We start from the raw sequence: 27,081 nt of genomic DNA on the forward strand, positions 1-27,081 counted from the left end.
GAAAGGAAAGTATAATTTATATGTACAACCAATAAACCTGATACAGAAGAGGGGATTGGGACAGACCAGGAGTGGGTGTGAAGAGACTGGGAAAGGGGCAGCAAGAAAGTGAAGGGGCAGCAGAGGAAGTGGGGGGGTTTGCCATGCAAACTGCCACTCCCCGTCCCCTCCTCAAAAGGGGGATGTGTCCACACCTCCCTAAGTTTGCCCTCACTATCTTGCTCTGGTCCCACAGACAAGGTAGTCCCCTGACGAGGCCCCTGGCCTGGCCTGACCCACTCACACAGTCTTTATCCAGGCCTTGAGGAGGGAGGGTAGAAGTTCCCCAGAAACCTGAGCCCCAAAACGGGGAGGTAGAGGGCTGCCCCCATGTTTGGCCTGCTGTATTCTCTCCCACCCTTTCTAGGTTACCTAGGTTCCTAGATCAGGTTGGGGAGCTCCTCTTTGGCTTGAGGGAGTATCACCCAACCATTTCTTTGTGGGGGTGGTCCTTGGTCCCTAGAAAGGGGGAGAAGGTTCCCAACACAAGATGCCAGTACACAGGAGGTAACTGAGTTAGTGAATGGCGCCTTTATTCTGAGGCTGAACAGCAATTAATTGACTTCCTCCCTTGTAGCTGCTCCACCCTCCATTTGGGGAGAGGTAGGGGAAAGTAACATGCAGCCACCCCTCCTCTTCCATTCTCCCTTCCAGGGCTTATTTTCATCCCTCTCTACAATTCCCCTTCCTCTCTTTGAAGCTCTGCTATCCACAAAAGTTCCTAAAGGCCAGGCAAGGCTAATCCCCCACTTCCACAGGTGGAGCTGATATTGTAGGAAGAGCCTGAGGAGTTCCACCTCTCTCCTCCTCACAATCGTTTATTGGGAAACTGTGTATTTGGTGGTGGAGGATTAAAGATACTTGTAAGACCCTGCTAACTGTCTTCCACCCAGACTGCTTCATACCAGCACAGTCTTCAAAGCTTGGTGGGAAAGATACATGGAGGCGGAGAAAGACAAGGGGCCCTTCTTGAAGAGAGGAGTTATAAACAGGCAAAGGGGCTCTTAGCCCAGTGGTGGCCCAAGGGGTGGGGAAGGTGGAAGGCTGGCAGCAGGCCCCAGAGCCTGAGCAGGGGGTCGGCCTCGGGGACGGGGCCTGGGTGAAGGGCAGGCCTGGGATCCAGTCAGTCGTCTATACAGATCACCTCCCCGGCTCGGGGCTCCTTCCGATCCAGCCCATCTGACACCAATGCCCCCACCATTTCCTTCTCCTTCTTCACCAGCACTGGAGGGCCGTTGGTGGCGGCTATTTGGGAAGGGGATAAGGAAAGGTCAATCTCCACACAGTTCCATATGTCACTCCCTGACAACAGCATATCCTCATTTCTAGTCACCTCCTGCTACTTCTCATTTTCCTGGGTAAGGGTGGGAAGATCGGGGCAAACCCCTCTTCCTGAGATTTCCCCTTGTGCCATGTAACTTAACAGGTTCCAACTCTCACTCTGTTCCTGCTGAATTTATATTTACTCTCCCTTGAGGTAACCCTGATAGGGGAGGTGGGAGATACCAATTCACAGAACCACAAAATCCTTAGGTGAGGTTTTTGACCATGATAGAAGAGGAGATAAGAAACGGATGGGTAAAACAAAGATCAGAACAGTCCACTCCCCAAAACACTGAACACTTCCAAGGAAATGAGATTGGCTGGAGCAGGAAAAGGGAGCTGAGCAGGGACGAAGCTTAGCAAGAGGAGAGGAAGAAGCAGGGAGTCAGAAACCACCAGCTGACCTGTGATGAAGGACCCTGCAGGCATCTGGCTGTAATTGGCGCCTGCGGCGGCCAGGGCCCCTACGGGTCCGGCGCTGAAGGCCGCCCCGTATCCCGGAGGTGTGGCGTAGGGACCCGGGGGGAAGGCCTGGAACAGAGAGCAAGCTGAGGTTAGTTAGTACACAGTCTTAGGAAAGAAGCTGTATAGGAACATGAGCCACACTCCAGAACTACTAAGGGGTGTGACACAGGTGGGGAGACTCACTGAAGGGTGAAGACTGTGGTCTAGCAGGTTGTTTTTCCATATGGTATAGGATTCTGATGAAAGTGTTTGTGTGTGTGCAGGAGCACCGACAGGGAAAATGAGTTAGGGGGAAAGAGGGTTACCGGTGTGGGGTGAGGCTCCGTGCCCTTGCTGGCCAGCCGGCTGAGGATGCTGCGCTCGGACATCTGAAGGCGGGCTGCGATGGGGGGTATTCGAGACAGCGTGGCTGGCAGGCGGGTCACGTCTGCCTTCATGTCGCTCAGCAACTCCTCCAGCTGGTTCAGAACTGGGGCCCGGGCCACGGAGAAAGAAGGGCAAGAGAAAGACAGGGAAAGAGAGAGAGATGGAGCCAGGAAAAGTGACAAGGAATCAGATGGACAGGTATAATCAGATGGAGAGGAGAACACAATTGTCAAAGATCCAGAAACCAAGTGACAGAAGAAGTGACAAAGCAGACAAAGTAGATAGAAAAAGAGAGCAACTCAGGGGAAAAGAAAGTGTCAGGAAAAGGAGGACAGATGGAGACAAAGAAGAAAAAGGGAATATGGAGAAAAAGGAGGTAGGGGAGGACATTGGAAGACATAGGGGGCGGGGAGTTGTCAGAACATCCCATACTAGAAGAGCAAGGTTTGGGGGATGGGGACAATGGGGAGGAAATAGTCAGGAGGCATGGGAGGTGGTCAGTGATTTAAGTTAAGGAATCAAGGTTTTCATAGGGAAGGGGACAGGGAGGTTAGAGGATCAGTGTTATAGATCCTAGTAATTAGGGACCAGGGTCAATCACAACACCAGGCAGAATTAGGTGGTGAGAGGGCTTTGGGATTTAATCTATGATTATCAAGGTAAGAGGGTGTGGAGGGAAGGGTTGAAGGTCAAAGGGGAATTTCATGAGGGAGGTTTGGAGGAGAGGAAGTTTCTGCCTCACAGAGTGATTGAGCTGTGAGCTAATGGGATCTGCAGGATCAGAGCTAAGGACTTTTTGGTGTACACACCCAAGCCAAGGCCTTAAACTGGGTGACACTTGCAGTATGGTCAGTACACCATGAAGTTCCACTGTCAGGGAAGAGGTCTCACTGCATGAGGGGACTGGCAGCTGGGGAGGTCTCCCTTTGAGCGCTGACATGAACACTACCAGGCACTGAAGAGGGTTGGCTTGGACAAGTGCCAGATGGGTCAGACATGGGGTTAGAAGTCAGAGGGGGATGGTTCAGAGGGTAAAGGGGTCAGAAGGGTGGGAAGGTTTTGAGGGGTGCGGGGTGAAGACTTACGCAGCTTTGTGGGCCCTCCCCCGCGCGGGGCCGCCGCGGCCCTTACCCTTGTGCAGGACGGCGTTGGCCGGCTTGTTCCCTGCCAACGACTCCTTGGAGAGGTGCTGGTGGCTCTCAGCCAGGCACTCAGCCTCGGCGAAGCGGGCGTGGAGGGCCATGGCGGGGTGCGCCGGCTCCTGCGACAGGTTCAGGTAGGCCGCCCGCCGCAGCTGCTCCTCTATCACCAGCGCCTGCTCCAGGAGCTGAGTGCACAGGGTAAGGGTGAACTCGGAGCTTGGCAAGCCACAGGGAAGTGAGTGAGGGGACAGCACGAAGCACTGGAGAACCACCCTGCCATCCCTGCTGGCCTGGATACCCCCAGCTCCACACTGTGACTCCAGCATCAACAGTGATCTACACCATAATCCCCAACACAAGGGCACATTTCAGTCTTGACTTCAAGTACTGCCTCACCCTAAGGTGTTAACCTTCCTTCCCTGGGTTCTACCAGGTTTAGTCCCACTTCTGACCCTAGCCCCTCTTTGGCCCTACTCCTTTCCTCCCCATCCCCACCTTGAACCTCCGGGCCAGGAACTTATTTTTCATCTCCAGAAAGTTCCCCTTATTGGCTTCGGTTTTAAAGGGCTCATTGATAATGGCAAACTGGGCGTCGTTCTGGATGTCCTGCCACCGTGCATAGCCATGGCTGCCGATGAAGGAAAGGGAACCATCAAGGAATTTAACAGGATGGGCTTGCCTGTGAATACTTCTTTTTGATCTAATTTTCCCAAAGTGTGGCACAAGCTCCTCTTCTCAAAGTGTGGACCTGTCTTCCCTATAGTTCCCCTCTCTCCTAGTTGAGAGAACTTTTCTCCTCTAGCACTTATACCAAAAGATACAGAACAATCCCAGCCAGAAGCCAATAGTCATGTCTTCGGTGCCAGATCTCATTGAGTTTCCCCGAGGAAATAGCTGCCCGTTCCTCATTCTGCCACAATGTGTGAAGCTCTACAAAGAAGACAGCAGACAAAAGAGGCATCATAGGTTTGCAAACCACATCCAGCCCTACAGGCAGGTACAGACAGGGAATTGGGTAATGGCAGAGTAATAAAGGCTCCTTAGGAGTGGGTAAAGGTTAGGTTAGGGGTAAGGAATACATTAGTTATGAACAAGGTGGGCATTAGGATTGAGACTACAGGTAGTATTAGAAACAGCTTTGGAGTTAAAAGGTATACTTAAGGAAGATTTAGAGCCAGTATCATTGTCAGCATGCACCGTTTCATTGAAAAGTAGAATTAAAGTAGCAGGTGGCTTTAGGCAAAATGAGAAACCCTAAAAGGATGGGCACATCCCAGGGAGGAAAATATAGCAGAGAGAACTTCCCCCACCTGTGAAACCACCATCAGCAATATTGAACATGAAACGAGGCTTCTCCAACTTCTCCTCCCGGCGTCCATTGGACCGTGGCTCATCTCGAGGAGGCCCAGGTCGAAGCTCTCGGTCTACTTTTATATCTTCTGCTAGGGCAGACAGGGCAAAGCTCACACCTCAAGATAACCTTCTCCTAGATTCCAAAACTCTTACTACCTGTACTGTACTGTAACTGGCCCTTCCAATGGCTGCCCACCCAGGACCCAGGCATTTTTGTCCCCCGGACTCCACCTCCCCTGATCCCTTCATGGACCCAAGTGTCCAGTCCTTCCACCCATTACCTCTCTTGCCCAAATCCCCTGTTTCCCCCTCCGGCCTCTCCCTGTGTTCCTGTCCATCCAACGGCTTCTCCTCCCCCCTTTCTCCTGGCGACGGCTCTGTGGCTGTGGGAGGGGCAGGGGATAGGAAGGGAGGATGTCACCCTCATCCCCTGACCCCAGAAGATGGAACTCCCAAATTCTAATCCCCCCATTACTTTTAGAGCCATGCACCCACCTGTTTTCTCTCTGTCCCCCTGGTACCCAGGTTCAGGCTCCATTTCTCCAGGTATCCCTGGCACGTCATCCTCTAGTGAAACCTTCCGTGGCTCCAGCCGCTCCCCAAGTGATGGGGCTGGGCTGGGGGCATCAGCCTAGAGAACAGCAGGGTCAATGTGAGTCAGAGGGCTTCCAAGCAGACCCCTCCACTCCAACTCCTCAGAAGCAGCTAGGAGGCTACACACCTCTGTCTCCATCTTCTCCCCAATTCTGCTGTTCTTCTCTTGTTTCTCCTCCAGGTTTTCAGCATCATCCTTCTCAGGAGGTGTCCTTATGCCATCTCCTTTCTCACATGGAGCTGGAGTAGCTGTAGAAGAAGGCAGAGTGAGTGTTATAGTTTGGATATAGTTGCTGTGTCCTCCAAAGGTTCACATGTTGAAATTTAATGCCCATGTAGGTATTTCTAAAAGAGTAGAAACTTAATCTAAGGTGTTTAGAGGTAGGGCTATGGGGAGGCAATTAGAATTAGATGAGGTCATCAAAGTAGAGCCCCTGTGATTGAATCCAGTGACTTTTAAGAAGTGGGAGACTCAGGAGGCAGAGATCAGGAGGACTGCAGTTTGAAGCCAGTGCAGGCAACAGTTCGTGAGACTCTATCTAGAAAAAAACCCATCACAAAAAAGCTATGGTGGAATGGCTCAAGTGGTAGAACACCTGCTTAGCAACCATGAAGTCCTGACTTCAGACCCCAGTACCACCAAAAAAAAAACAAAAAAAGAGAGGAAAAAAATCCAAAGCCAGGTGTGGTAGTGCATGCTTGTAGTCTCAGTTACTCGAGAGGCAAGGTAGGAGGATCACAAGTTTGAAGCCAATCCCAGAGAAAGTTAGCAAGACCCTATTTCAAAAACAAAATATAAACAAAAGGGCAGAGGTGTATGGCTCAAGGAGTAGAACACTTGCCTAGTATATTTGAAGTCCTGAGTTTAAACTCCAGTACCACCACCAAAAAAAAAAAAAAAAAAAAAATCCAAACATCACCGCACACCTGTAATCCCAAACACTAAGGAGGCAAGGCAAGAAGATTGCAAATTCTAGGCAATCCTGGACTACATAAGAAGACCATGTCTCAAAAAAACCAAGAGCTGAGAATACAGCTTACTTATAGAACATTTAAGGTCCTGGGTTCAATCCCCAGTACTTAGGGAGGAAAAAACAAACTACGAAGAGGGAAAGGGACCAGAATGTACACTGCATGCTCCCCACCTTTTGCCATGTGATATCCTGCACCATCTCAGGACTCTGCTGACAAGGTCATCACCACATGTGGTCCTTTGACCTTGGACCTTCAGAACCATGAGCCAAAATAAGCCTATTTTCTTTATAAAATTACTCAACTTCAGGTAGCTCATTATAGTCATGCAAACAGACTTCTTAGTGAGGAATGCAGAGAATTTTCCCACCCTGACTCCTGACCCTATTTCTGTCTCTCCCATCATCTTGACTCCCAATTACCAGGTTTAGAGGTGCAAGGACTGTTTGTAGCAGAAGCCTCAGGAGTGGTGGGAGACGTTTTGGTAGGAGAGGAGGCTCTGGAGGAGCGCTTGGAGTCAGCACTGGGGTCAGGCATCAGTTCTGGCATTGACCAGCGCCCATTGATGTGCTCAAACTCTTGCACCTAGGAAGGTGGATTGTAGGAATAGGTTCCAGGCGCTGGACATGTAGAAAGTTCTAGACCCCTGTCTAGCACCAGCCTAAGCCCAGAACTCAGGGATGGAAGGCAGAAGAAGGACTGAGCCTAAGTGGCTGGTCTGACTTTCAGGGTGAGAGGAGACATACCTTCTTCTTGACGAGAGACATGACTCCAATGCGGGTCAACACCTGCTGGCGACTCAATCCCTCTCGAGGGACCCCATCAGCAAAGGTTTCAGAGCCATCTGCTCCAGGCTCACACAGATGTCGCATGAACAATGACACATAGGCCCTGAGGAGCATGGGGGTTGAAGAGGGTTAGGAAGCCTTATAAGGGGTACAGGATGGTGAAGGAAGCACAGATATTATACTAAACTCCTGAACTGTAATTCCCTGGATGCCTCCAGGACTCCTCCCCTGGGCCTCTCACTCCCACCAGCTCTCCAAATCCTAACTTCACATTTGCCTCTCCCCCTGCACCTCCTGGGCCTTGGTACTTTGATCCTGGGCCCCATCAGTCAGCTCTTCATCCTGTCCACCAGCTCCTTCTGCCAAGTTATAGCAGTCATGTAAATGTGAGGCCAGACCAGTCCAGGTGAGGCTCCTTCCTCAAATGCCTCTCCCAAGAGAGAGGAGGCCTGGCCCCTCTCTTGTAGGCTTGGCTGAGGGGAAGTGGAGTAGCTGAGCCCACCCCCCAGGAAACCAAGCCTGGAGGTGTCATAAGGTAGGGAGGTGGTGATCAGTTGAGTAAGGTTACATCATATGGTGGCCAAGAGGAAGAAAGTAACACCCCAAGCTCTTACCGTTCATCAGCCCCAAGTCACCCACACTCACTTAAACTCCTTCTCAGTCTTGCCCCTCAGGTCCCGCACCAGCCACTGCGTGGTGAAGGCATCCTGTGGTGGCATCCCCCAGCGCATCACAGCATTAAGGAAAGCCTTCCGCTGACGGGTATTGAATCCCAACACCTGAGGTGGGGCAAGGAGGCAGGGGCTATGGATGACTGGGGTCTCAAGTCTTGATCCTTTTTACTCTCAGTGACTCAGACCTTAATTTCCAACATACCCCACCTCCACACACACCCTCATTCTCTCCTTCAAGAATGCACAAGGTTCTGGGCCCAAGTCTCACCTCAATGTTGCCCCCAACTCGGGCCAGCAGTGGAGGCAGTGGCTTGTCCTTTTCATTTCGAAGCTGCCTCTTTGACTGCCGACGCCCTGATGGTGAGGGTGACATCAGTTAGTAATAGATCCACCACCTCCTCTAAGCCTTAGTCCTCCTCTGCAGCCCATTCCCACAAGATACAGAAAAAGATACAGTGTCACATTAACTTCTAATTTTTTTCCAGGCACTTTCAGCACTACCAACCAGTGAGTCTAAAAGAATCAAGTCATATTTAAAAATTAATAGCAAATAAGGTATGGGGACAAAAAAGAAAAAATATAGCAAATACTTGACATTGACAGGTAAAGCAATGTAATCTGATTTTTTTGAGATGCGGTTTCATTGTGTTGCCCAGTTATCAAACTCTTGGGCTCAACCAATTCTCCTTTCTGAGCCTCTCAAGTAGCTGAGACTATAGGTATGGATCTTTCTTTTTTCTTTTTGATGGCACTGAGATTTGAACTCAGGGTCTTGTGCTTGCTAGGCAGGCAATCTAGTACTTAAACCATACCCCCAGCACTTTCTGCTTTCGTTATTTTTTGAACAGTCTCACTTTTATGGCCAGGCAGCCTAGACCATGATCCTCCTGTTTATTCTTCCTGTGTAGCTGGGTTGACAGCTCACCATGCCCAGCTTTTTATTGGTTGAGATGGGACCTCGTGTACTTTTCTCTCTGGGCTGGTTTCAAACCACTGTCCTCCCAATTGCTGCCTTCCAAGTAGCTAGGATTATAGTTGTGAACTACCAATGCCCTGCCTCTACCTTTCTTGATATAAGAATATCTAAGCCTATATGGTTATACGCTCCAAATTTTAACAAAGGAGAGACTATGGGCATTTCTTCATTTCTGCTCATCTGCAATCTATAGTTCTTCTACTAAAGCAACATTAAAAAAAATTTTTTTTTTTTAAAGACAAGATCTCACTATGTAGCCCAGGGTGGCCTCAAACTTAAAATCCTTCTGGCTCAGTCTTTTGGAGTGCTGGGATTACAGGTATATGCACACCTGGCCCAAAGAGTCATTTTTATTTGTACAAGAACAGTGTGCTTAAAGGAATGTGGGAAGTGAAATAGAATAGCTGAGGCAAAAAGTCAGGAAAACATGCCACCTTCAGGACGTTCATCAAAATCTTCGTCTTCCTCCTCTGATCCCACTGAGTACTCTGACTGGTTATCTGTAAGGATAGAGAGGGCTCAGAGGTCACTCTTGGAGAAGCGATGCTGGGGCCCTTTCTGTCTGGATTCCTCCCCTTGGAGACCTCCACCTCCACACTGGCCTTGGTTCTTCTGGGGAAAATGGGTCACTGCCCACAGTCTGACTCTGGAGCACCTATCATGAAACATCTGTAGTCACCACCTTCAGTTTCTGGACACTTCTTGCTCTGCCACCCTGATTCTTGCCAAAGCTACTCTAAGCAATGACTCCCTGGGTGTCCACAGGATTCCTCTGCAATCCCCAGAAGAGTTAAATCACCTGCAAACCTACCTGGCTTTGGATTTGTTCTTCCTGACAACATTCTCTAGTAGCAGGGAAGGTCCTGACTTTTTGACCTTGTTTTCCCTCTAAATAGCCCCAGCATCCAAGGTCCTATTTGTCCTATCTTCCCTCCTCGTCTCCTGTGTCCAGGGCAGTCCTCACCTTGGTCCTCCTGAGCAGCATCATTGTAGTTAACCTGCTTTCGAACCCGCTTGCCCTTGCCTAGGTTTCGGGCTAGGTCTTCCTGCTGCTGCTCATAGTGGTGTCTCAGAAGCTTCTCCCAGTAGTCAGGATCCACATTCTCCTCCTGTTTGATGATCTCCCGCTCAATCTCCTCAATCTAAAAGGCAGTAGAGTGAAGGCTGGTAGACTCCTTCCTCACCAGACCTTTGGTTACATCAAAATCCCTGCTCTTCTGCCTTGGCCAAATAGTGCTTACTGCTCCTGGATCCCCTTCCCAGCTCTCAGTCAAATTTCTGGACACTGTATATATCCTTTATCATCTCTTAACTGCAATGTTCTTTCCCCTACTAGTTCTTGCCCCTTTATCTAAACTTTTCCTCTACTTCCCTCTGCCTTCCTTTCTCACTGGCTCAGGCAGTACCAGTACCCTTCTGCATTTACCAGAACTTTCTGTGCCTAAGTCCAGTTTCACCTATTAGACCAAGAAGGTGTTTGAAGTCCACTACTGCTCTTTGCTGGGGACTAGGAAGATTAAATAAAGAGTAAATGTGACCCTCATACTTCAAGGCTCAGAAAAGACACTGTCCTTTAGAGATGGCCTGGGATAGACAATGTCTAGCCTCAAAGATTCTCACCTTGTCTTCTTCCCGCACCACGTACTGTGCCACCTTGAAGGAGCTGAGATATTCATTCATGTTTTGCACATCAGTGTCCTCAGTTGCATCCTGGTTCCGGTCCAGCAGCCGAGCAATGGCTTCATTGTCATAGTGGATTACACTGCTGTCCTCTTCTTTATTCTCTCCTAGTGGGTACAGGGAGCAAAAGGGAAGTGGAGACTCTAACCAGAAGCTCAGATACAACTTTAGCAAGGGTGGAGGAAAGGCTCCACACTGCTTCTTTCTCATGGGACCTTGAAGGGAAGGTGCTTTCCCTGGGAGCCCATGCAGAGGGGGTTTTGTTTTGTTTGCTTGGAGGTCAAGCCTTCTACAAGGACTACTGGAGAGAAGGTTCTTCTTCCTTCACAGGCTGCAGAGAAAAGTGTGAGATCCCCCCCCACTACACCACAGGGGCTTATAGAAGAGAAGTACTCAGAGGAGAGCAGAGGCTGCCTTTGGGGAGCTACAGAAAAGATTCTCACCCTCATTTTCATCCTTAAACAACTCCTCAGTGCCAAATTTGAGGATGTCATCCAGCTCCTGCTTGGACATGGATCCAGCCTTGGAGCCCAGCCCAGGCCTCACCACCAGGTGTGTTAGCATCATCTTTCTCTTGGCTACCTGGGTGATTCGCTCTTCCACAGATGCACGGGTCACAAATCGGTAAATCATCACTTTGTTGGCTTGGCCAATCCGATGAGCCCTGCTGAAGGCCTGCAAGGTGGGAGAAAGTGGAGATAATCCAGGAGAGTGGTAGCAAGAAGCTACCACATGCTTGGGAAAGGAAGCATGGTGGGGAATAGGTACCCCCCGCCCCCTCCAAGCAGGCACATCGTCCATGAACTCCTATCTCCTTAATGAAGGGTATAGAGATTCTAAGATGCAGGTTCTCACCTGAATGTCATTATGGGGGTTCCAGTCAGAATCGAAGATGATGACAGTGTCAGCAGTAGCCAGATTGATGCCTAGGCCCCCAGCTCGGGTGGACAGGAGGAAGCAGAATTGTTGGGCCCCAGGAGCTGGGAAGTAAAAATTAGGTCAGGTTTTTCTTGTACCCAGCACCTACCTGTTACTAGATGTTCTATGACTACATACTATCACAGCTTCAACTAAAACCCTTGGTGTCCAATATCCTCTCATCACCTACCCCTCCACCCCCATCCCCACTCCCACTCCATGGACCCGGCACAGGTTTCTCAGGCCTTCCATGCCCATCAGGAACCAAGGCATCTCCCCCTCACCATTGAATCGATCAATGGCCTCCTGCCTCAGGGCACCAGTGATACCACCATCAATGCGCTCGTACTTGTAGCCTTCATAGTCTAAGAAGTCCTCTAGCAAGTCTAACATTTTGGTCATCTAGAGAAAGGGAAAAGGAAGGCGTCTAGAATGCCAAGGAGGTGGAATGGGACTATCTCTGTGAACTATCCCTTTACTTGAACTCAACCCCAATCCTTACTCTTAAACCCCTGCCTTGTCTTAAGCTCCCTGGGTATATTCTCTCCTTCCATCCCCAGCCCCTCATTGTTTTACATTCTTGCCATACTCTCTCAATTTAAAGACCATTTCTCCTAAGACAAAAGTTCTCTGAAACCAACAAAAAAGTTTCAGAGAAATCTATGAACCATCTGAAAAATCTATGTAAGACTGTTGTAATTGTAGGTGCAATTTCCTGGAGAGTAGAGGCATACCTTTCATCAGAGTTCTAAAGGGTCTGTAACTCTCACTCCCACTCATCAGTAAGGCTTAGAAATAGTACTGGTCCTAGAGGCCTCTCTGGAGGCAGATGGCTCAGCCTCACTCTGCCTCCACCCAGCTAAAATGGAGCATATACTCCAACTTTCAAAAGCCTTAGGAATAGGAATTAGAGGCCAAGAATGAACCTGCTATGCCACTTTTGTTTTCAATACCAGGGATCAAACATAGGGCCTTAAATATGCTAAGCAAGCACTCTTATCACTGAGCTATACCTCCATCCTTTTTAAATTTATTTTGAGAGAAGGTCTTGCCTACAGCCCACGCTGGCCTTGAATTCAAGATCCTCCTGCCTCAGCCAACCAGATTACAAGCAGCTATGCTCAGCTGCATCAGATACTCTTACAGGTAGAATCTCCCAATCTGTCCTATCAGAGCAGCCGCAGGAAAGAGACCAAGAATCAAAGTCTGGCTAATGAGGAGAGGCAACAAAAAGCACAGGGGATTGGTCAACCTGTGAGAAGATGAGTACTCTATGTCCTTGCTCCTTCAGCTTCCGCAGCATCTTCTGCAGCAGCATGAGTTTCCCAGATGACTTAATAAGTGCCCCACCCTCATAAGCCCCACTGGGGAGTTTTGGGGACTCCTGAAAACAAGAAAGGAAAAAAGAGAGTCAGAAAATATGCCCTCTTACTCTTATTGTGCCTAGAAAGCCAGAAGCCCAAAATTCAACTTCCATTCCTTTCAAATTCCTACCCCTCCAGAGATCAGGTCCTTGGCTTTCTGGCCTAGCTCCACACCTGTGTGAAAACAGCACCCCCTGGGTTTTCAGAGAATGAGCCATTCATCAGTTCCCTGCTACTTGTACCTACCATAGCAGCCACAGGAAAGAGGTATGGGTGGTTGCAGCACTTCTTAAGATCCATCATGATGTTAAGCAGTGACACTTGGTTCCCACCACCTCGTGAATTCAAGGCCTCAAAATTTCGAGTCAGGATGTACTTGTAGTATTTCCTAAAGATTGGGGTAGGGGCATATAAAAGACAGAACAATGGAGGCAATCATAATGTTGCATCAAATCACCGATTCTTGGAAAGCTGCCACCAAATCCCCAACCCCAAATCTAGGCAACCTGTCCCACATCTCACTTCTGCATAGGGCTCAGCTCCACTCGAACGATAAGCTCTGTCTTGGCTGGCATGTTCTTAAAGACATCTGCCTTGAGCCTCCGCAGCATGTGTGGCCCCAGCAAATCATGCAGTTTCTTAATCTGGTCCTCTTTGGATATGTCAGCAAACTCCTCTAGGAAGCCCTCCAAATTGCTAACAGCCAGGAGAAGACAGGGAAACAGACAAATTGTCAAGTCTTTTACTCTTGATCTCAAGCTCTGTTTTCCACTTCAGATTAATCTTCTACCAGCAACTTTGCACCCTCTGTCCTTCCTCTCTGCAGAACACCCTTAAGTAAAGCCACTTACTTAAACCTCTCTGGGGTGAGGAAGTTCAGCAGATGGAAGAGCTCTTCCAGATTATTCTGCAATGGTGTCCCTGTCAGCAACAATTTGTGATCTATCTTGTAGCCATTAAGGACTCTAAAAAACTAAAAGATGGAACAAGGACAAACAGGAGAAAGGGCTATCAACGGCAAGTAGTTGACCCACCACAGTGGATTTACTGTTCTTTTATTAGGACAAGAGCCCAAATTTCTCACATCTGGGAATCTTACTCACCTTGGACTGGTTGTTCTTGAGTCGATGGGCTTCATCCACCACGAGACAGGCCCAGCGGATGGAGCCAAGTGCTGCCTGATCAATGGTGATCAGTTCATATGATGTCAGGAGAACATGGAACTTCACCTGTGCCTCTCTCTGTCAACACAACCACTACTTGTTAGGCTGCCAGCTGACACTCACACACCTGTATCTCCAGCCTCCATTCTTCACTCAGACACCCTGCCCTGACGGTGACTCCTTCAGGGAGCCAGTTATTCTGTCCTCCAACTCTGACTCTAAGCATGGATTACTGAACATGGCCCCAAAACTTCCACATACATGTTCAGTACTGAGAGTTCTACACACACCCCGAAGAGAATGGCTATAGATTACAGAGGAATGAGAATAGGTAGAGGAAAAGGAGGAGAAAGGTGAGTGGAGAACAGAGGAACTGAATTCCTGGTTGGGGCCAAGAAATGACAATTCTGAGGCTCTTGGAGTATATGTGGTTAGAAGGGCTTACCTTCATCTTAAAAGCTTTCTTGCCGCCTTTGATGGCATTATCCTCAAAGGAAAACTCATTCTCACGAATGATGGCCCGGCTGTCCTTGTCCCCCGTGTATGTTACCACATAGAACTTGGGTGCCCACATCTGGAATTCCCGCTCCCAGTTAATGATGGTAGAGAGTGGGGCACTCACCAGGAAAGGACCTTTTGTGTGGCCCTGGAAGTCAAGTGTGGGGGGCTCATTTGTACAGATTCAAGGATATATACACAAGTCTGCGGTCTGCTACACACCCCTCCATCCTCCAACCCCCTTCTCCAGTCTAGACAAGGCCTTGGCCTGGCCATCCCCTCTCAGGGGCCTAAAATCCAACACATACCTCTTTATAGAGTGAATAGAGGAAGACAATGGTTTGGATGGTTTTGCCCAGCCCCATCTCATCAGCCAAAATTGTGTCAGTGCCCTGGGCCCATGAGAAGCGTAGCCAATTCAATCCTTCCAGCTGATACATGTGCAGTGTGCCTCCAGTGGCTGTGATAAATCGTGGCTGAGTCTCATATTTCACTGTAGGCTGTAGCATCAAGAAGTCAGAAAGCTGAAGGAACAGCTGAGGGTTCCTCTGGTCTTGGTGTCCTCCTCCCTCCTTCCTGGCACTGCTATTAAGTTGAATTACAATTCCTTCTGCTACACCCTAAGCTTTTAAGAGTTCTAGTCTTCAGTCCCTCCTCTCAGTCCTTAAAATCCTTAAAACAATACCCAGAAGCACCATAGGGAAGGGCCCCACTGGGCCGCTACTTCTAATAGTTCTCTACTCTGAAGCCCAAATTCCTAGTCACTCTGGAGTACTGAGGGAAGAGCTACTGTTTAGAGGTTGCTGTAACTCCGGAAAGTTCTGTTGATAGCCCCAGAAAAATCATCAATCTCAAGAGAAGAAAAAGGACTTACATCGTTAGTAGGAGAAGTGGGAGGTCCATCACCCTGCAGTTCCTTCTTCTTCTTCTTGTACTTTCGAGGCTGGGCTGGGTCCTCCCCCATAATTAGTTCTCTGAGAAAAGAGTGGATCTAAGTGAGGCCTGGTCGTTGGGATTCAACTTGCCTTTCTGAACTTATTCCAGACCTACCTCCTACTGTCCACAGCCTAGTTTTTCTCAAATCTTTCTCCCAGGCTCTTTACCCTCACTGCTTGGATTTCACCTTGAGAGCCAACCCTCTCCACTCTGGAGTGTCTTCTTAGCCATTACTCAGGCCGGATTGTACTTCTATTCCTTACACTGCCTTTTTACCCATTCCACACAAACAATTCAGCCAAGGCTGCTAATGCCCTAAACTCTAGCTTGGGTCTGTCCCTATTGTATCCTACTGATGTAGCTTTCATGCTCCATCTCTCAAATCCACAACCTGGCTCCCTCACCGATGTTTCCAGTAACTTTGCTTGTGGTCTTCATATTCAGGGATATTCATTTCATCATCTTCCCATGTAGACTGGTCATAGGGCAAGTCCCTCCATTTCACCAGATAGTGGTAATTCCCCTTTTTATCCACACTGTGGGGCGGGAGACCAAGAAGAGGAACAGGAGGAAGAAAATAATAAGGCTTACAATAGCAAGAAGTTCTGATAAACACAAGTATCTGCAAAGACACAGCATCTGTCACCTTACCCTCAATGGTGGGCCACTGGAAATTTAGAATGGTTGAAGTACTATCCTAACCTGTTCAGGACAGCATCTAAAAATCAAGTGTCACAAAACATCCCCAGAGAGCCCTCCAATGTCATTCACTTACCCAACCAGTATTTACTGAGTGTCTACTATTGGCCAGGCACTACACTGACCAGTGAAGGAGTCATGGAGGCCATACTTTATTGGAGAAGGCAGCAATGAAATACATAGAGCTAACATTAGGCAGTACTAACTACTATAAAGAAAGAAACACTTGAAACACTGGTCTGGATGAACTCTGTTTCTAGTGTTTTGCTTTCATACCCCACCCCCAAACTCATGTACTATGTCCTATGCTACTGGAGATTAGAGGAGGCAAGGACAAATGAAGCAATGCTGGACTGGGCTTTCCTACAGGGTTCTCCCAGCCCCTGGAAGAATCAAGGCCAAAAGAGCTGGAGCTGCAGCATAAGTCATCAAGTTTTAGTCATTTGGTTAACATAGGGCCTTCTCCACAGTAAGAACAGTATCATATCTCAGGTGGGCCTTCCCACAGAGCAAGTACTCACCTGTGGTTGATGATACGGTGCACAGTCATCCACTCTGGCTTGATGCCAAAACGGTAGTACTTCTCCTCCATTTCAGCATAGTGTGGATCTTTCACTTTGCGCTTGTCACTCTTCCCATCATCCTCACCAGAGCCATAGTCCAGGGGTGGGGGCTCATCCATGTCATTCTTCCGCTGGTAGTTTCGGTACATTACCAAGTGGAAGATTTCCAGCTGATGAGGCACAGAGGAAGGGAGACAAGACAGTTTTACCAACCAGAGAAGACAAAGGGGGACAGGGAAGAGGACAGCAGGGCAAATGGGATGGGAAAAGGGAGCTTTGAAAGAGGGTGGACGAAAGAAAAATAAACAAATACAAAGCAAGAAAACAAATAAAACAAAGTCAGAAGACAAAGCCTAGGTAGGGCCATGAGGAACAAAAGAGGCAGGGAATGGGGGAGATCGTCAAAACATGGAAAAACTAAGGAAGGAGATGGAAATTGAGTAAGGCTGTGTTGCCGGGTGCCAGGGACTCATGCCTGTAATCCTAGCTACTCAAGAGGCAGAGATCAAAAGGATCTCAGTTCAAAGCCAGACAGAGTAGATAGTCTGCAAGACCCTATCTTGAAAATACCTAACACAAAAAAGGCTGGTGGAGTGGCTTAAGTGTTAGAGCGCCTGCTTACCAAGCATGAAGCCCTGAACTCAAACTCCAATACCAGCCAAAAAACAGAATGAAAGAATGGCCGTGTTACATCTTAACTGAAGAAAACTAATGAAGATGGAGAGAAAGAAGACCAGAGACTAAGAGAACCACACAAAGAAACCAAGAAAAGCTGGAAGGGCATGGGGCCAGCAGCCCGAAATGAAGGAATACAAAAGGTATGTAAGCCCAGAGAATAAAGGAGTAAGAAAGAGTGAAAATGGCAGCAATGGGGTCTCAGAGTTGAGAGAAAGGAAAGGCTCTTGTACCTGAAGCTCCTTGGCCCAGGAGCAGTGCCAGTAGGACAGTCCTACCCATTTGACAAAGAACTCTCGCTCTGATCTGCCTTGAAGAGGACGGGGTGGTGGGACATCTGGATTCCCATCTGCCTGTTGTGGGGCTGGCACTGACACAGGTGGCTCCCCCCATCGCCAATGCAGGATCTTCTGTACACGACCCTTCAACACAGGACACTTCAGGATGGACACATGGATGAGGAAAAAAACAGGCAGAAAGAGCCCCTTGTTAGGTAGGAGGACAACGGTGTCACAAAGGGAAAGAGCAGAGAAAGGAAGATTTGGACCTTTGGGCCCCACAGATGGTCTAATAGCAAGGTCTGAGGATAAACACCGAGGTAAGGTGGGTCCACTTACTGTGCATCGAGGACATAGCCATTCACCGTTGGGGATGTCTGGTAGGGGAGGGTTCAAACAGTGGATATGGTAGGAGGAGATGCAAGCGTCACAGCACAAGAGCTCCCCACCATCCTTGCACACACGGCAGTATTCCATGTGATCGTCCTCTTCCTCCTTCTCCCCCTCTTCCTCTCCCTCCTCTTCATATTCTTCTTCCTCCTCCTTGGCCTCCCATTGTACTCCCTCCTTTTCCTGGGAGGCCAGGAACAGACATGAGACAGATGGAAGAAAGGACATAAGGAGCAAGACTGGAAAAATAGAGGCGAAGACAGGACACCTGAATCCTAGATGTGCAGAGAAGACCGCTGCAAACTAAGGTACAGGACCCCCTGGTTGATATAAGTATTGACTCTGGAGGCAAAAGGATGAAGGAAAGGACACAACATCCTGGACACTAATACATTTGTTACTGAGAAGCCCAGGCATCTGGGGTTAGAAAGAAGATAACTGAAAGTAAGGAGGTAAGAGATGGGTGGGTCCCCACCAGGTACTCACACAGTGGGGGCAACTCCATTTGCCCTCAGGAGCCCGGTCAAGCTCAGGATCAAGGCAGACGAGGTGGTAGGCACGAGGGCAGGTGTCGCACAGAATAATTTCCCCACCCTGCTGGCACACCTCACAGTAATCCTGATGATCCGTCTCGTAGCCATCAACCTCCTCCTCCCCGGCCACTGCAGGACAGCCCAGGACTGTCATATACCCCAATGAAGACAAAGAAATCAGAGAGAGCAAGAGAGAAAGAAAGGGATTCAGGTAAGGGAGGAGAGAAAGAAGGATTGAATAGAGTCAAAATTAGATATAAGAAAGAGCGAAAGAAGAGGAAGGCAGACTGACAGGCCCACACATAGCTGGCACCCCTTACCCTTCTTCTTCTTCCTTCCTGGCCGGCCTCTCTTTAGTTTCTTGGCACGGACAGGGCCATCAGGCCGGCCTGAGGCACTGTGGACACTGCCACTGTCCAGGTCTGACTCCTCAGCCTCTGGTTCAGGGCCCTCATCACTCTGAAAAACATACTGCCCATAGCCCCATTGCTATCAGTGAGGCACAGTTGATTCTACTCCCCTCCCTGGACCTTGGGCTCCCCACTCCAGCTTCCCTCATGGACCTGTCTCTGGACCCCCAACCCTTGACACCCAGGTAAGTTTAACAGACAGGGAGGGACCACTCACAGAGCCTCCCTTCTTCCTTTTGCCACCCAGCAGCCCTAGTTTAATTTTGAGTGGTGCCATCTTCTTTCCCCGAAGTTTCTTGCGTCCATCAGGTACTCGGGGACTCTTACTCCGCCTCTTGTGGCCTGGACCTAAAGGAGAGTGAGGATGAGAGGAGAGAAACCAGAGATAATGACGCATCCTGGAAGAACATGTGTCACAGGGGGTCTCTAGACTCTTCTGTGGTGTGTGGCTTCACTAAGACCCTCTTCCTGGAAAGCATTTCTCTCCCCAGTAATCACACTGCTGGGAATATAAGAATTCTGGACTGTAATTTGAAGATGTTCAGTTTGGAGAGGGTGGTGACAGTGGGTGAAAGAAGAGGGTTTCCTACCTTTGCCCTCTTTGGTTTTGGCTCTTCGGATGGGTGGGGGCTGAATATCAGCAGCAGGGGGTGGTGGAAGGGTGGGGGGTCCAGAAGGTGTTATGGGAGTGGCTGACGATACAGCCGCTGACACCTGCTCAGCCACAGCTGCTGCTGCTGCTGCAGCCGCTGCCGCCACAGCAGCTGCTGACCCCTTGAAAGGGTTGTTGGCGCTGAACTCTCTCCACTTGGCCCCAAGGATGGTCATCATCTTAGACATTGGGATTTTAGGATTCTTCTTAGCAATTAGGGGCCTGTAAATAAAGAAGTAGAAAACTCAGACCCTTCACAGATGGTCTAGGAATACTGGCATCCCTCCTGATCAATTAAGTCTATGTACATAATAGGATTTGTGGGTGTTGAGAATATGTTCTATTAAGAAAAATAATAATTTACGTAGTAAATACATAAGTAAAAAGCTTAAAAAAGAGAAAAAGAACACATTTGAAAAGTTTTAAGAAATAGAAAAAAACAAAATAGGCCTGGAAGTATGGCTCAAGTGGTAGAGCACTTGCTAAAGTTCAAATCCCAGTGCCACTAAGAAAAAAAAGCAAAATAAAATTTAGAAGTGCAAAAGGCTAAAAAAAAAAAAAAAAAAAGGAATTAAAAAAAGGTTAAACAAAAAGGAATTTTTGTACTTCAATAGAAACGCTTGTGTATACTATTTTACAGTTCGTTAAACTTTCATATACAGTACATCCTATTTTGTCCTCACAATAGCACTCATTTTGATTCTGTGTTTTACTAGTTAAATTCCATAGGATCTGAAGAAAGACTTCCATGGGGTCAGGTCTAAAAGAGACAGGCCATGGGCTGGGATGTAGCTCGTAGCAGAGCACTTGGCTGGCATGTGCGAGGCCCTGGGTTCGATCCCATCACAAAAAAAAGAAAAAAGAGATGGGCCACAATGTTCTGCTCTGAGGTCAAGTGTTAAGTTCTTGTGAGGACATGTGGTGACCCTCAGTGCTGACAAAAGCACCATCTTTAGCAGTTAGGTAGGTGAGACATTACTAACAACAGCTACCAGTTAACACTCCTTGGGGCAAAACACCAATTACTGGGCTTTGCATTCATTAGCCCACCAAATCCACACATATCTCTGTGACATATATACTATTATTCCTATTTCAAAAATAAGGAAACTGAGCATCAAATAAATTAACAACCCTAGCGTCGCCAAGAATGAATAAATTAAGTAATTAACCTGCCTAAGATGAAATCAGAGCCTACACCTCAGCAGCTGCCTCCAGGGAACTGAACTACTATGTTAAAATGCCTCTTCCCCAAAAGATATCCCTAATATTTTCACTTTGAGAGCCATTGTAGCTCAGGGTTCCACTGCCAGCAAAGCATGCTCTATTGTTACTGGGACCTAAGAGAGGGACAGATGGATGCCAGGCATGGTGGTGCAGACCTGGAATAGCTGTAATCCCAGCTATTCTAGAGACATAGGTAGGAGGATCACAATCCAAGGCTGGCCATATTTAAAAACTGTAACTAAAGCAAAAAAAGGGCTGGGTGGGGGGGGTGTGGTTCAAATAGTGGAGAGTCTGCCTAGCAAGCATGAGGCCCTGAGCTCAAACACCATTATCACCCAAAAAAAAAAAAAAGTATGTGTGTGTGTGTGTGTATATATATATATATATATATATATATATATATATATATGTATATTCTGGATCACTGATGGTAATTTCCAGGTCTAGTTTAGAGAGGCCATGGGAGAAAAACAGAACTGGAACTATCAGAAGCAGGGGAGGGCTCAGTATATTCTGTTGTTAGAGTTCCCTAATGTGGCACTGGAATCATGATCTTGGCCCCCCACCCTCACCCTTCAGTGAAGGACTGAAGGATTCTTAACTGGGACCCTCAGATCCTTAGGAATACAAAAGTGTCTTGAAGTTACATGTGAAATTTCGAGTATGTGCTGTGAATTTATCTGGGGAGCAGTTTCGTAGTTTTCATCAGATTCTGATGAAATCAGATCCCCTGATGTGGGGATCGGGTTCTCCCCACTAAAATTAAGTATCTGTTCGAGAAGATTCCCAGACCCACTGTACCTCATGAACTGGCTGAAGGCTTTGTAGTTGGTGAGTGTGTGGTAATCCTCCTCAGAGAACACATGCTCCACATCCTCTAGACCCCAGGTCAGAAGTAGAGTTGCTGATGACTTCTGTTCCACCTGCTGGAGGCAAGGGCTTCAGTGAGTTGAGTGCTCCTTAGCTCCTCTCATGGACCCCACACCTACCTCAATACCTACCCACCAACTTCCTGCTCCCTCTTACAGTCCAATCTCTAACCCCCTCCTCCTGCCCGTCTCTAATGCTGATTCCTCATCCTCGCTTCCTACTTCTACTCACCTTTTGTCCCCCATCTCCCTCCCCCTTTTTCCTCCTCTTTGTCTTCTTCTCCTTTTTCTCTCGGTGCTTCCGTCTCCGTTTCCGACCTGGTCCAGTTCCATATTCACTACCCCCACTCTCTGACTTCTCCCGGTACTCATCTCGCTCTGAGCCAAATTCCTCCTCACTGTCCTAAGAAAGAGAAATAAAAATGTTTTATTCATCTTTCTCATGTGCCAGGAACTGTTCTTAACACGTAATGTATTCTATCTCTTTCCATCTTCACAACATCAGACAGTAACTGATTTGTTTATTCTCTTGTTATAGAGAAGGAAACTAAGGCACAGAGCTAAATAAATTGCTCAGAAAGACAAAGGACTTTCTAGACTCTGAATTCATGCAGTCTTCCTCCAGGCCTGTGCTTCTGACTGCTTCCCTTGGCTGCTAGGGCAAGTCACATAGACAGTTGGGCTGCTCACTAGGCTGCAGGGAGTGAGGTTAGGGTCCCAGGTCTATGAGATACAGAGCAGTGGGGGTGGAGGGGAGTGGGCATCAAGCCTCCCTGACTTTAGGACACCCCCTACCCAAGTAATCAGGACCAGGGAAAAGGTAGGTCTCTGGGGTAGGGTCTCCTGTTCTGAGCCTTACCATACAGTTGGTTTTTTTTTTTTTTTTGGTGGTACTGGGGCTTGAACTCAGGGCCTACACCTTGAGCCACTCCGACAGCCCTTTTTTGTGATGGGTTTTTCAAGATAGGGTCTTGTAAACTATTTGCCTAAGGCTGGCTTGAACCTTGATCCTCCACCGGAGCCCTGCCAGTTAGGAATTCTTGACACTTACAAGCTTCTTGCGTTTCCGAGGTTTGCCTGGCTTGTTTTCCTTTTGCTTCTTGGGTCCTCGCTTTCTCTTCTTCACACCCAATGCTGAAGGCAGCAGCCGAATGTCAGCCTTATCTTTAGAGAAGAGAGCACCAGAAAACCTACTGGAGGCCCCTCGACCACCCTAATCCCAATCATCTCAATCCCACTGTCTAGGAACCCTAGCATTAACTCCTCCAAACTGCTGTCCTTCACTGGATGTAACAGTGTTTCTAGTACTCTGGGATGCTCTGGTTCTGAATGGGAGGTCAGGGGTCAGAAGGGAAGAGTAGCCAAACCACTCCCTTCTCTCTCCTCCTACTAACAAGGGACCAGGCTCAAGGCCACAGGCTCTGAGTGTGGCAGGTCCTTTCAGAAGCAGCCAGGGCTCCTCCTGCCTTCTCCCTCACTTCGCCAGCTGGCAACCTGCCCAGGAACTGGGGAAGCCATGCCCAGCTGCTGGCCTGGCCTGACCCCAGCACTTGGAGTGGGGAGACACAAGCTGGCAGCTCCCAAAGCCAGATGCTGAGATGGGAGAGCCAAAGGTGGACACCTGGGTTCTCACACTAACACCCTGGAGCCTTGACATCCTTTTTTGCCAAGAGGGAGGCCTCTATTTACATTTCCTTGGATAACCACCAGCGTCCTGTCACCCGAACACAATCCTGGAGGGAAGATATTCTCAACCAGTTACTTTCACTTCTTGTCCACAAGATCAGTGTCTTCCTCCATCACATCCTAACCTAACAGTAGGAAGTATCCACAGTTCCCTAAATGGTACTTCTCTTCCTCCTCATTAGCATGGAATCTTCCTCCAAATGTATTCCCATATCCCTGTTTCCTTTGAGAACTCAGGGGCTGCATCCTTTATCCCCTGGTCTCACCCTTCACACCTGTATATCTTGTCCCAGACATCTTGACCCATCTATATATACAAGCAGTACAAGAGACCCAAACAAAATAGAGGAAGACACATCAGGTATCTGTGTTCTCAAATGCACGCGCGTGCACGTGCGCACACACACACACTCACACTCAGGAGCAAAAAATCCAGAGCACGACCTGTCTTGTACCTGCTTCAGCATGGCTAGGTCCCTGGCTCTCTCCCCCGATGACTCTGTCAGAAGACCAGAGCAGTTTCTTCTCTGATGTCCCCAAACCCTATTTTCCCTAACCCCTGCCAATCTGTTGAGGCATGAGGACCAGTTACTCCTCATAGAAAAAGGCAGGATGCCACACAGATTTAGGGCCCTGATTCACCTCCCACCCAAGCACTAGACTAACCAGCCAGACCTGTCTTGTTCAAGCAGAAGTAGCTGCAGCAGAAGGGAAAAGCTTGGGCTTGGCCCAGCTCCTTGCTCTAGGACACACAATCCTTCTTCCCCTGACAGCCAAGGGAAAATGAGCCACAATTAACACCGCAGGCCTGGGTTTCCATTGCCTCAAACTCCCAACACCTTCCTTCCATGCTATCTTTCCTCCTAACCCCAGCATCCTGGTTCCCCGAGGGCAGGAAGACAGTCTAGGATGGTGTGTGGGTGTGAAAACTGAGCCAGGGCTGTAATAGGAAGTCACGTAGATGCCATGCCCAGCAGCCGGCTCCCCTTAACCCCAGGAACTTGGGTTAACACGAACATGGAAACAGAGGCTGCCAGGGCAGTGGCAAGGGCAGGCCAATTGGCTAAGGATCAGGGAAGTGGCTTGGGTCGCCCCCAACTGGGGGTAGGGGCCACAGAGCCCGGGAACGCCACTCCCGCCGCCCAGCAGGAGGTTCCCGAACTCAGGCCGACATCGGTGGCGGGCAGAGGCAAAGGAGAATGGCGAGGAGCGGCAAGAGACGGTAATAAAGCAAATCTAAGTCCCAACCTCTGTCTCAGCAGCCACTCAATGCTGGCCGGGAGCCCAGACTCTCCCAGATCCCGGCTCAGATCTCGGGAAGGCGGGGAGGGCGAAGGCGGAGCCTGGCAGCCCGCGGCCGGGAGGAGCCTGCGCGAGAGTCTCGCCTCCAACCCGCCCCTCTCTCCTTCTAATCTCACCATCAATCTCTCACACATATATTTATTTTTTCTCAAATTCCCCTCCCTCCCCCACAACGAACCTCCATAATAGGTCTGCTGCACATGCGTACTGCACGCAGGGGGTGGGTTTGTATTTTCAGACCTTTTGCAAAGAAACTACCAGAATTTTCCGCACCACCCACAATCATTCCCCACCCCCACCCCCAAGGAATCACATCTATATATTATGTTATATTATTTCTCTAGACTTGCCAGAAGGGGGAGGGAGAAGAAATGAGTTTTTTTGGCTTCCTGTTCCCTTCCCCCACCAACGCGAGTGCTATTATTTTAAACGTTTAACAATGTAAGGAGACTGGAGCGAGGGGGAAGGGATAAAATTGGTCTTGGGTAAGAATGTAGAACAAAATGGTGAGATCGAGGCAGTCGGACTGAAAAACAATGGAAAGCTCTCCTATGTGCAAATTCATATTGTAGAAAAGGAGGAGGCAGGGCAGCCTGAACAGCTCAGAGGCTTATTTTTCCCCACACCTCAGTAGACAGAGCTAATGAGCAAGCTAAAAATATTTTCCCCCAAGTTTTCCCTCAGAAAGTCATCTGAGGGGGTGTATCTGGGTCACTCATTTGACTTGGAGGGCTGAAAGGGAGAGAAAATTGCCTAGGGAGAAAGGGGAGGTGGGATTTCATTTTAAGTATAAAAATTTTTAAAGAAATTGACGTCTCTTCTCGTCAATTCAGAAAGCAAAAGAGTAGGACACAAAGACCCACCTCAACCCCAGGTTCTTTCACGCTCCTGTCTCACGCACCCAGATGCGGGATAAAACCCACTCAAACCCAATTCCAGGTTCGGAATACAGACAGGTGAGGACTGCCAACCTCCCCCCCCCATACACAAGCCTCACTTGCCAGCCCCCTGCCCTCTTTTTAGCACCTTACTGCAGGCAGCCCTATCCCCACCATCCTTCATTCCTTTTTCCTTGTGCGAAATCTGCAGCTCTCTGCGATAACTTTTTCAAAACTTTTCCCTTTTTCAGACAAAAGCCTGCAGGAACGCGGAGACTTCACCCAGTGTCCCCTGAGCACATGTCCCCCTATGAGGAAGCACCTCCACTCCCTCCTCAAAGGCTGTCTCCACTAGACAGGAACATGTGCCACAGAAGCCACTAGGATCGATATGACAGCTTTACAAAGAGCTTGATAGTAGACGTTTTGAAGTTGGGTTCATTTGTGCTGCTCCACAGCCACAGGCCTTGGGGGTGTGGATGTCCCCAAACGGAGTGCAGACACCGAGGGGCTCACCTATCAAGACAGAGATATCCCCCCACCAGGGCCATGGTCTGAGGGGGGTCCGTTGCTGGGCGTCCGCGGGCAGGCAGCGGTCGGTCCCCCCCACCTTAGTGCTGTCCAGAGCGCCAGCTAACTTGTCCCACCGGGGGGAGGGTGCTGAGTGATGGTCAAGCCGCAGAGCAGCTGGGTGGGCAGCTCACGCCCCCCAACGTGGTCAGGGTGTGGGTGGTTTCATCGAGAGTGACAGTGAATGGCAGCCACGTGAGAGTCACAGCTGGGCAGTTGGGCCACACCAGACTGACGGGGTCATGAGCGGGGGAGGGGGCCACACTTGACACAAAAGAGCCGGGAGCAGAGGAGAGATGAAGGGGGCGGAACGGGGGGCATCTGGCTCCCCAGACACTCCCCTGTCGCCCCCCAATCTGAAGTGACTGGCAATCTCAACTGCCAGGTGGGGGGAGGCTCAAGTCTTACTCCAGGAAGTGGTCTGCGTGAAGTGTGGCCACCACCTGGCCCTAGTCACCAGCTGTCCACAAACATTCACACAACCCCTCCTCCGCGTGCCACCGCACGCCCCAAAGTTGGCGGGCACCGAAGTCACTTAAGATGGGAGGGGGAGTCCGATGGACACCGTCCCCTCTGCCTGCTCAAGTCCGTAGCGGAGGGTGTCGCGGCAACGATCAGCTCCACACACAGAAATCCCACTCGGTCTCGGGGCGACCCCACACCGGGGCCGAACCCCAGGGGCGCTCGCGCGACCGCCCCTCCCCCACGCGCCCCTCCCCCCACGCCGCCGTCCGGCAGCCAGGGTCTCGGCGGTCCGTTGCGCCGCTAGGGAGGGGGGCCCTGGCTTCGCCTTGGCCGTTTCCTGCCTACCCCTTCCCCGCCGAGGGTTAAAAAAAAAAAAAAAAAATCTCCTCCTCCTCCTCCCCCGAAAGCCGCGACCGAGTGGCCCGGTCCGCGCGCGCAGCTCGCGCCCAGCGCTCTCCAGCCCGGGCCGCGGCGGCGGCAGGCGGCGGCGGCGGCGGCGGCGGCGGCGGGGGAGGGGTGCGGCGGGGGAGGGGAGGAGGCCTGGCCCCGCAGCCCTCCGCCGCCGCGCCGCCGCCGGGACCGCTCGGACCGCCGGGCCCGAGACGGCGCCCGGTATTCGCCTCGGTTCGGTGG

General features: G+C 49.6%; 1 protein-coding gene, 1 long non-coding RNA gene and 1 other non-coding gene across 18 annotated transcripts in view; 1 reads left to right on the forward strand and 2 right to left on the reverse strand.

Annotated features, from left to right (window-relative positions):
- The window catches only part of Chd3 (chromodomain helicase DNA binding protein 3), a 27,422-nt gene continuing 341 nt past the window's right edge, over positions 1–27,081 (reverse strand). The window contains exons 2-40 of one of the 16 annotated variants that reach the window (XM_074046962.1): positions 22,599–22,711; positions 21,780–21,950; positions 21,480–21,601; positions 19,390–19,673; positions 19,017–19,147; positions 18,710–18,860; positions 18,343–18,518; positions 17,806–18,039; positions 17,422–17,625; positions 16,472–16,683; positions 15,656–15,787; positions 15,190–15,289; positions 14,624–14,815; positions 14,263–14,463; positions 13,758–13,895; positions 13,506–13,627; positions 13,177–13,350; positions 12,901–13,042; positions 12,543–12,674; positions 11,575–11,692; positions 11,228–11,352; positions 10,816–11,047; positions 10,313–10,479; positions 9,657–9,834; positions 9,127–9,192; positions 7,985–8,070; positions 7,688–7,821; positions 7,001–7,145; positions 6,677–6,839; positions 5,410–5,531; positions 5,184–5,319; positions 4,970–5,071; positions 4,646–4,777; positions 4,157–4,265; positions 3,831–3,963; positions 3,325–3,520; positions 2,133–2,296; positions 1,767–1,893; positions 1–1,284 (exon numbers count right to left, since the gene is read on the reverse strand). In XM_074046962.1, the coding sequence (XP_073903063.1) occupies positions 1,163–1,284; positions 1,767–1,893; positions 2,133–2,296; positions 3,325–3,520; positions 3,831–3,963; positions 4,157–4,265; positions 4,646–4,777; positions 4,970–5,071; positions 5,184–5,319; positions 5,410–5,531; positions 6,677–6,839; positions 7,001–7,145; positions 7,688–7,821; positions 7,985–8,070; positions 9,127–9,192; positions 9,657–9,834; positions 10,313–10,479; positions 10,816–11,047; positions 11,228–11,352; positions 11,575–11,692; positions 12,543–12,674; positions 12,901–13,042; positions 13,177–13,350; positions 13,506–13,627; positions 13,758–13,895; positions 14,263–14,463; positions 14,624–14,815; positions 15,190–15,289; positions 15,656–15,787; positions 16,472–16,683; positions 17,422–17,625; positions 17,806–18,039; positions 18,343–18,518; positions 18,710–18,860; positions 19,017–19,147; positions 19,390–19,673; positions 21,480–21,601; positions 21,780–21,950; positions 22,599–22,711 (5,888 nt within the window). In that variant the 3' untranslated portion in view covers positions 1–1,162. Of the gene's footprint in view, positions 1,285–1,766; positions 1,894–2,132; positions 2,297–2,318; positions 2,625–3,278; positions 3,521–3,830; positions 3,964–4,156; positions 4,266–4,645; positions 4,778–4,969; positions 5,072–5,183; positions 5,320–5,409; positions 5,532–6,676; positions 6,840–7,000; positions 7,146–7,687; positions 7,822–7,984; positions 8,071–9,126; positions 9,193–9,656; positions 9,835–10,312; positions 10,480–10,815; positions 11,048–11,227; positions 11,353–11,574; positions 11,693–12,542; positions 12,675–12,900; positions 13,043–13,176; positions 13,351–13,505; positions 13,628–13,757; positions 13,896–14,262; positions 14,464–14,623; positions 14,816–15,189; positions 15,290–15,655; positions 15,788–16,471; positions 16,684–17,421; positions 17,626–17,805; positions 18,040–18,342; positions 18,537–18,709; positions 18,861–19,016; positions 19,148–19,389; positions 19,674–21,479; positions 21,605–21,779; positions 21,951–22,598; positions 22,712–27,081 lie in introns of those variants that run through there. The other 15 variants (XM_074046949.1, XM_074046957.1, XM_074046956.1 and 12 more) reach the window with 15 other exon arrangements.
- On the reverse strand, positions 7,425–7,563 carry LOC141414541 (small Cajal body-specific RNA 21). Its single transcript, XR_012439557.1, has one exon.
- LOC109693899 (uncharacterized) overlaps positions 26,958–27,081 on the forward strand; it is an 11,058-nt gene continuing 10,934 nt past the window's right edge. Inside the window, exon 1 of the long non-coding RNA XR_002213063.2 lies at positions 26,958–27,077. This is a non-coding gene — a long non-coding RNA (uncharacterized lncRNA). The remainder of the gene's footprint in view (positions 27,078–27,081) is intronic.

This window comes from Castor canadensis, chromosome 11, assembly GCF_047511655.1.
Source record: "Castor canadensis chromosome 11, mCasCan1.hap1v2, whole genome shotgun sequence".
NCBI lineage: Eukaryota > Metazoa > Chordata > Mammalia > Rodentia > Castoridae > Castor > Castor canadensis.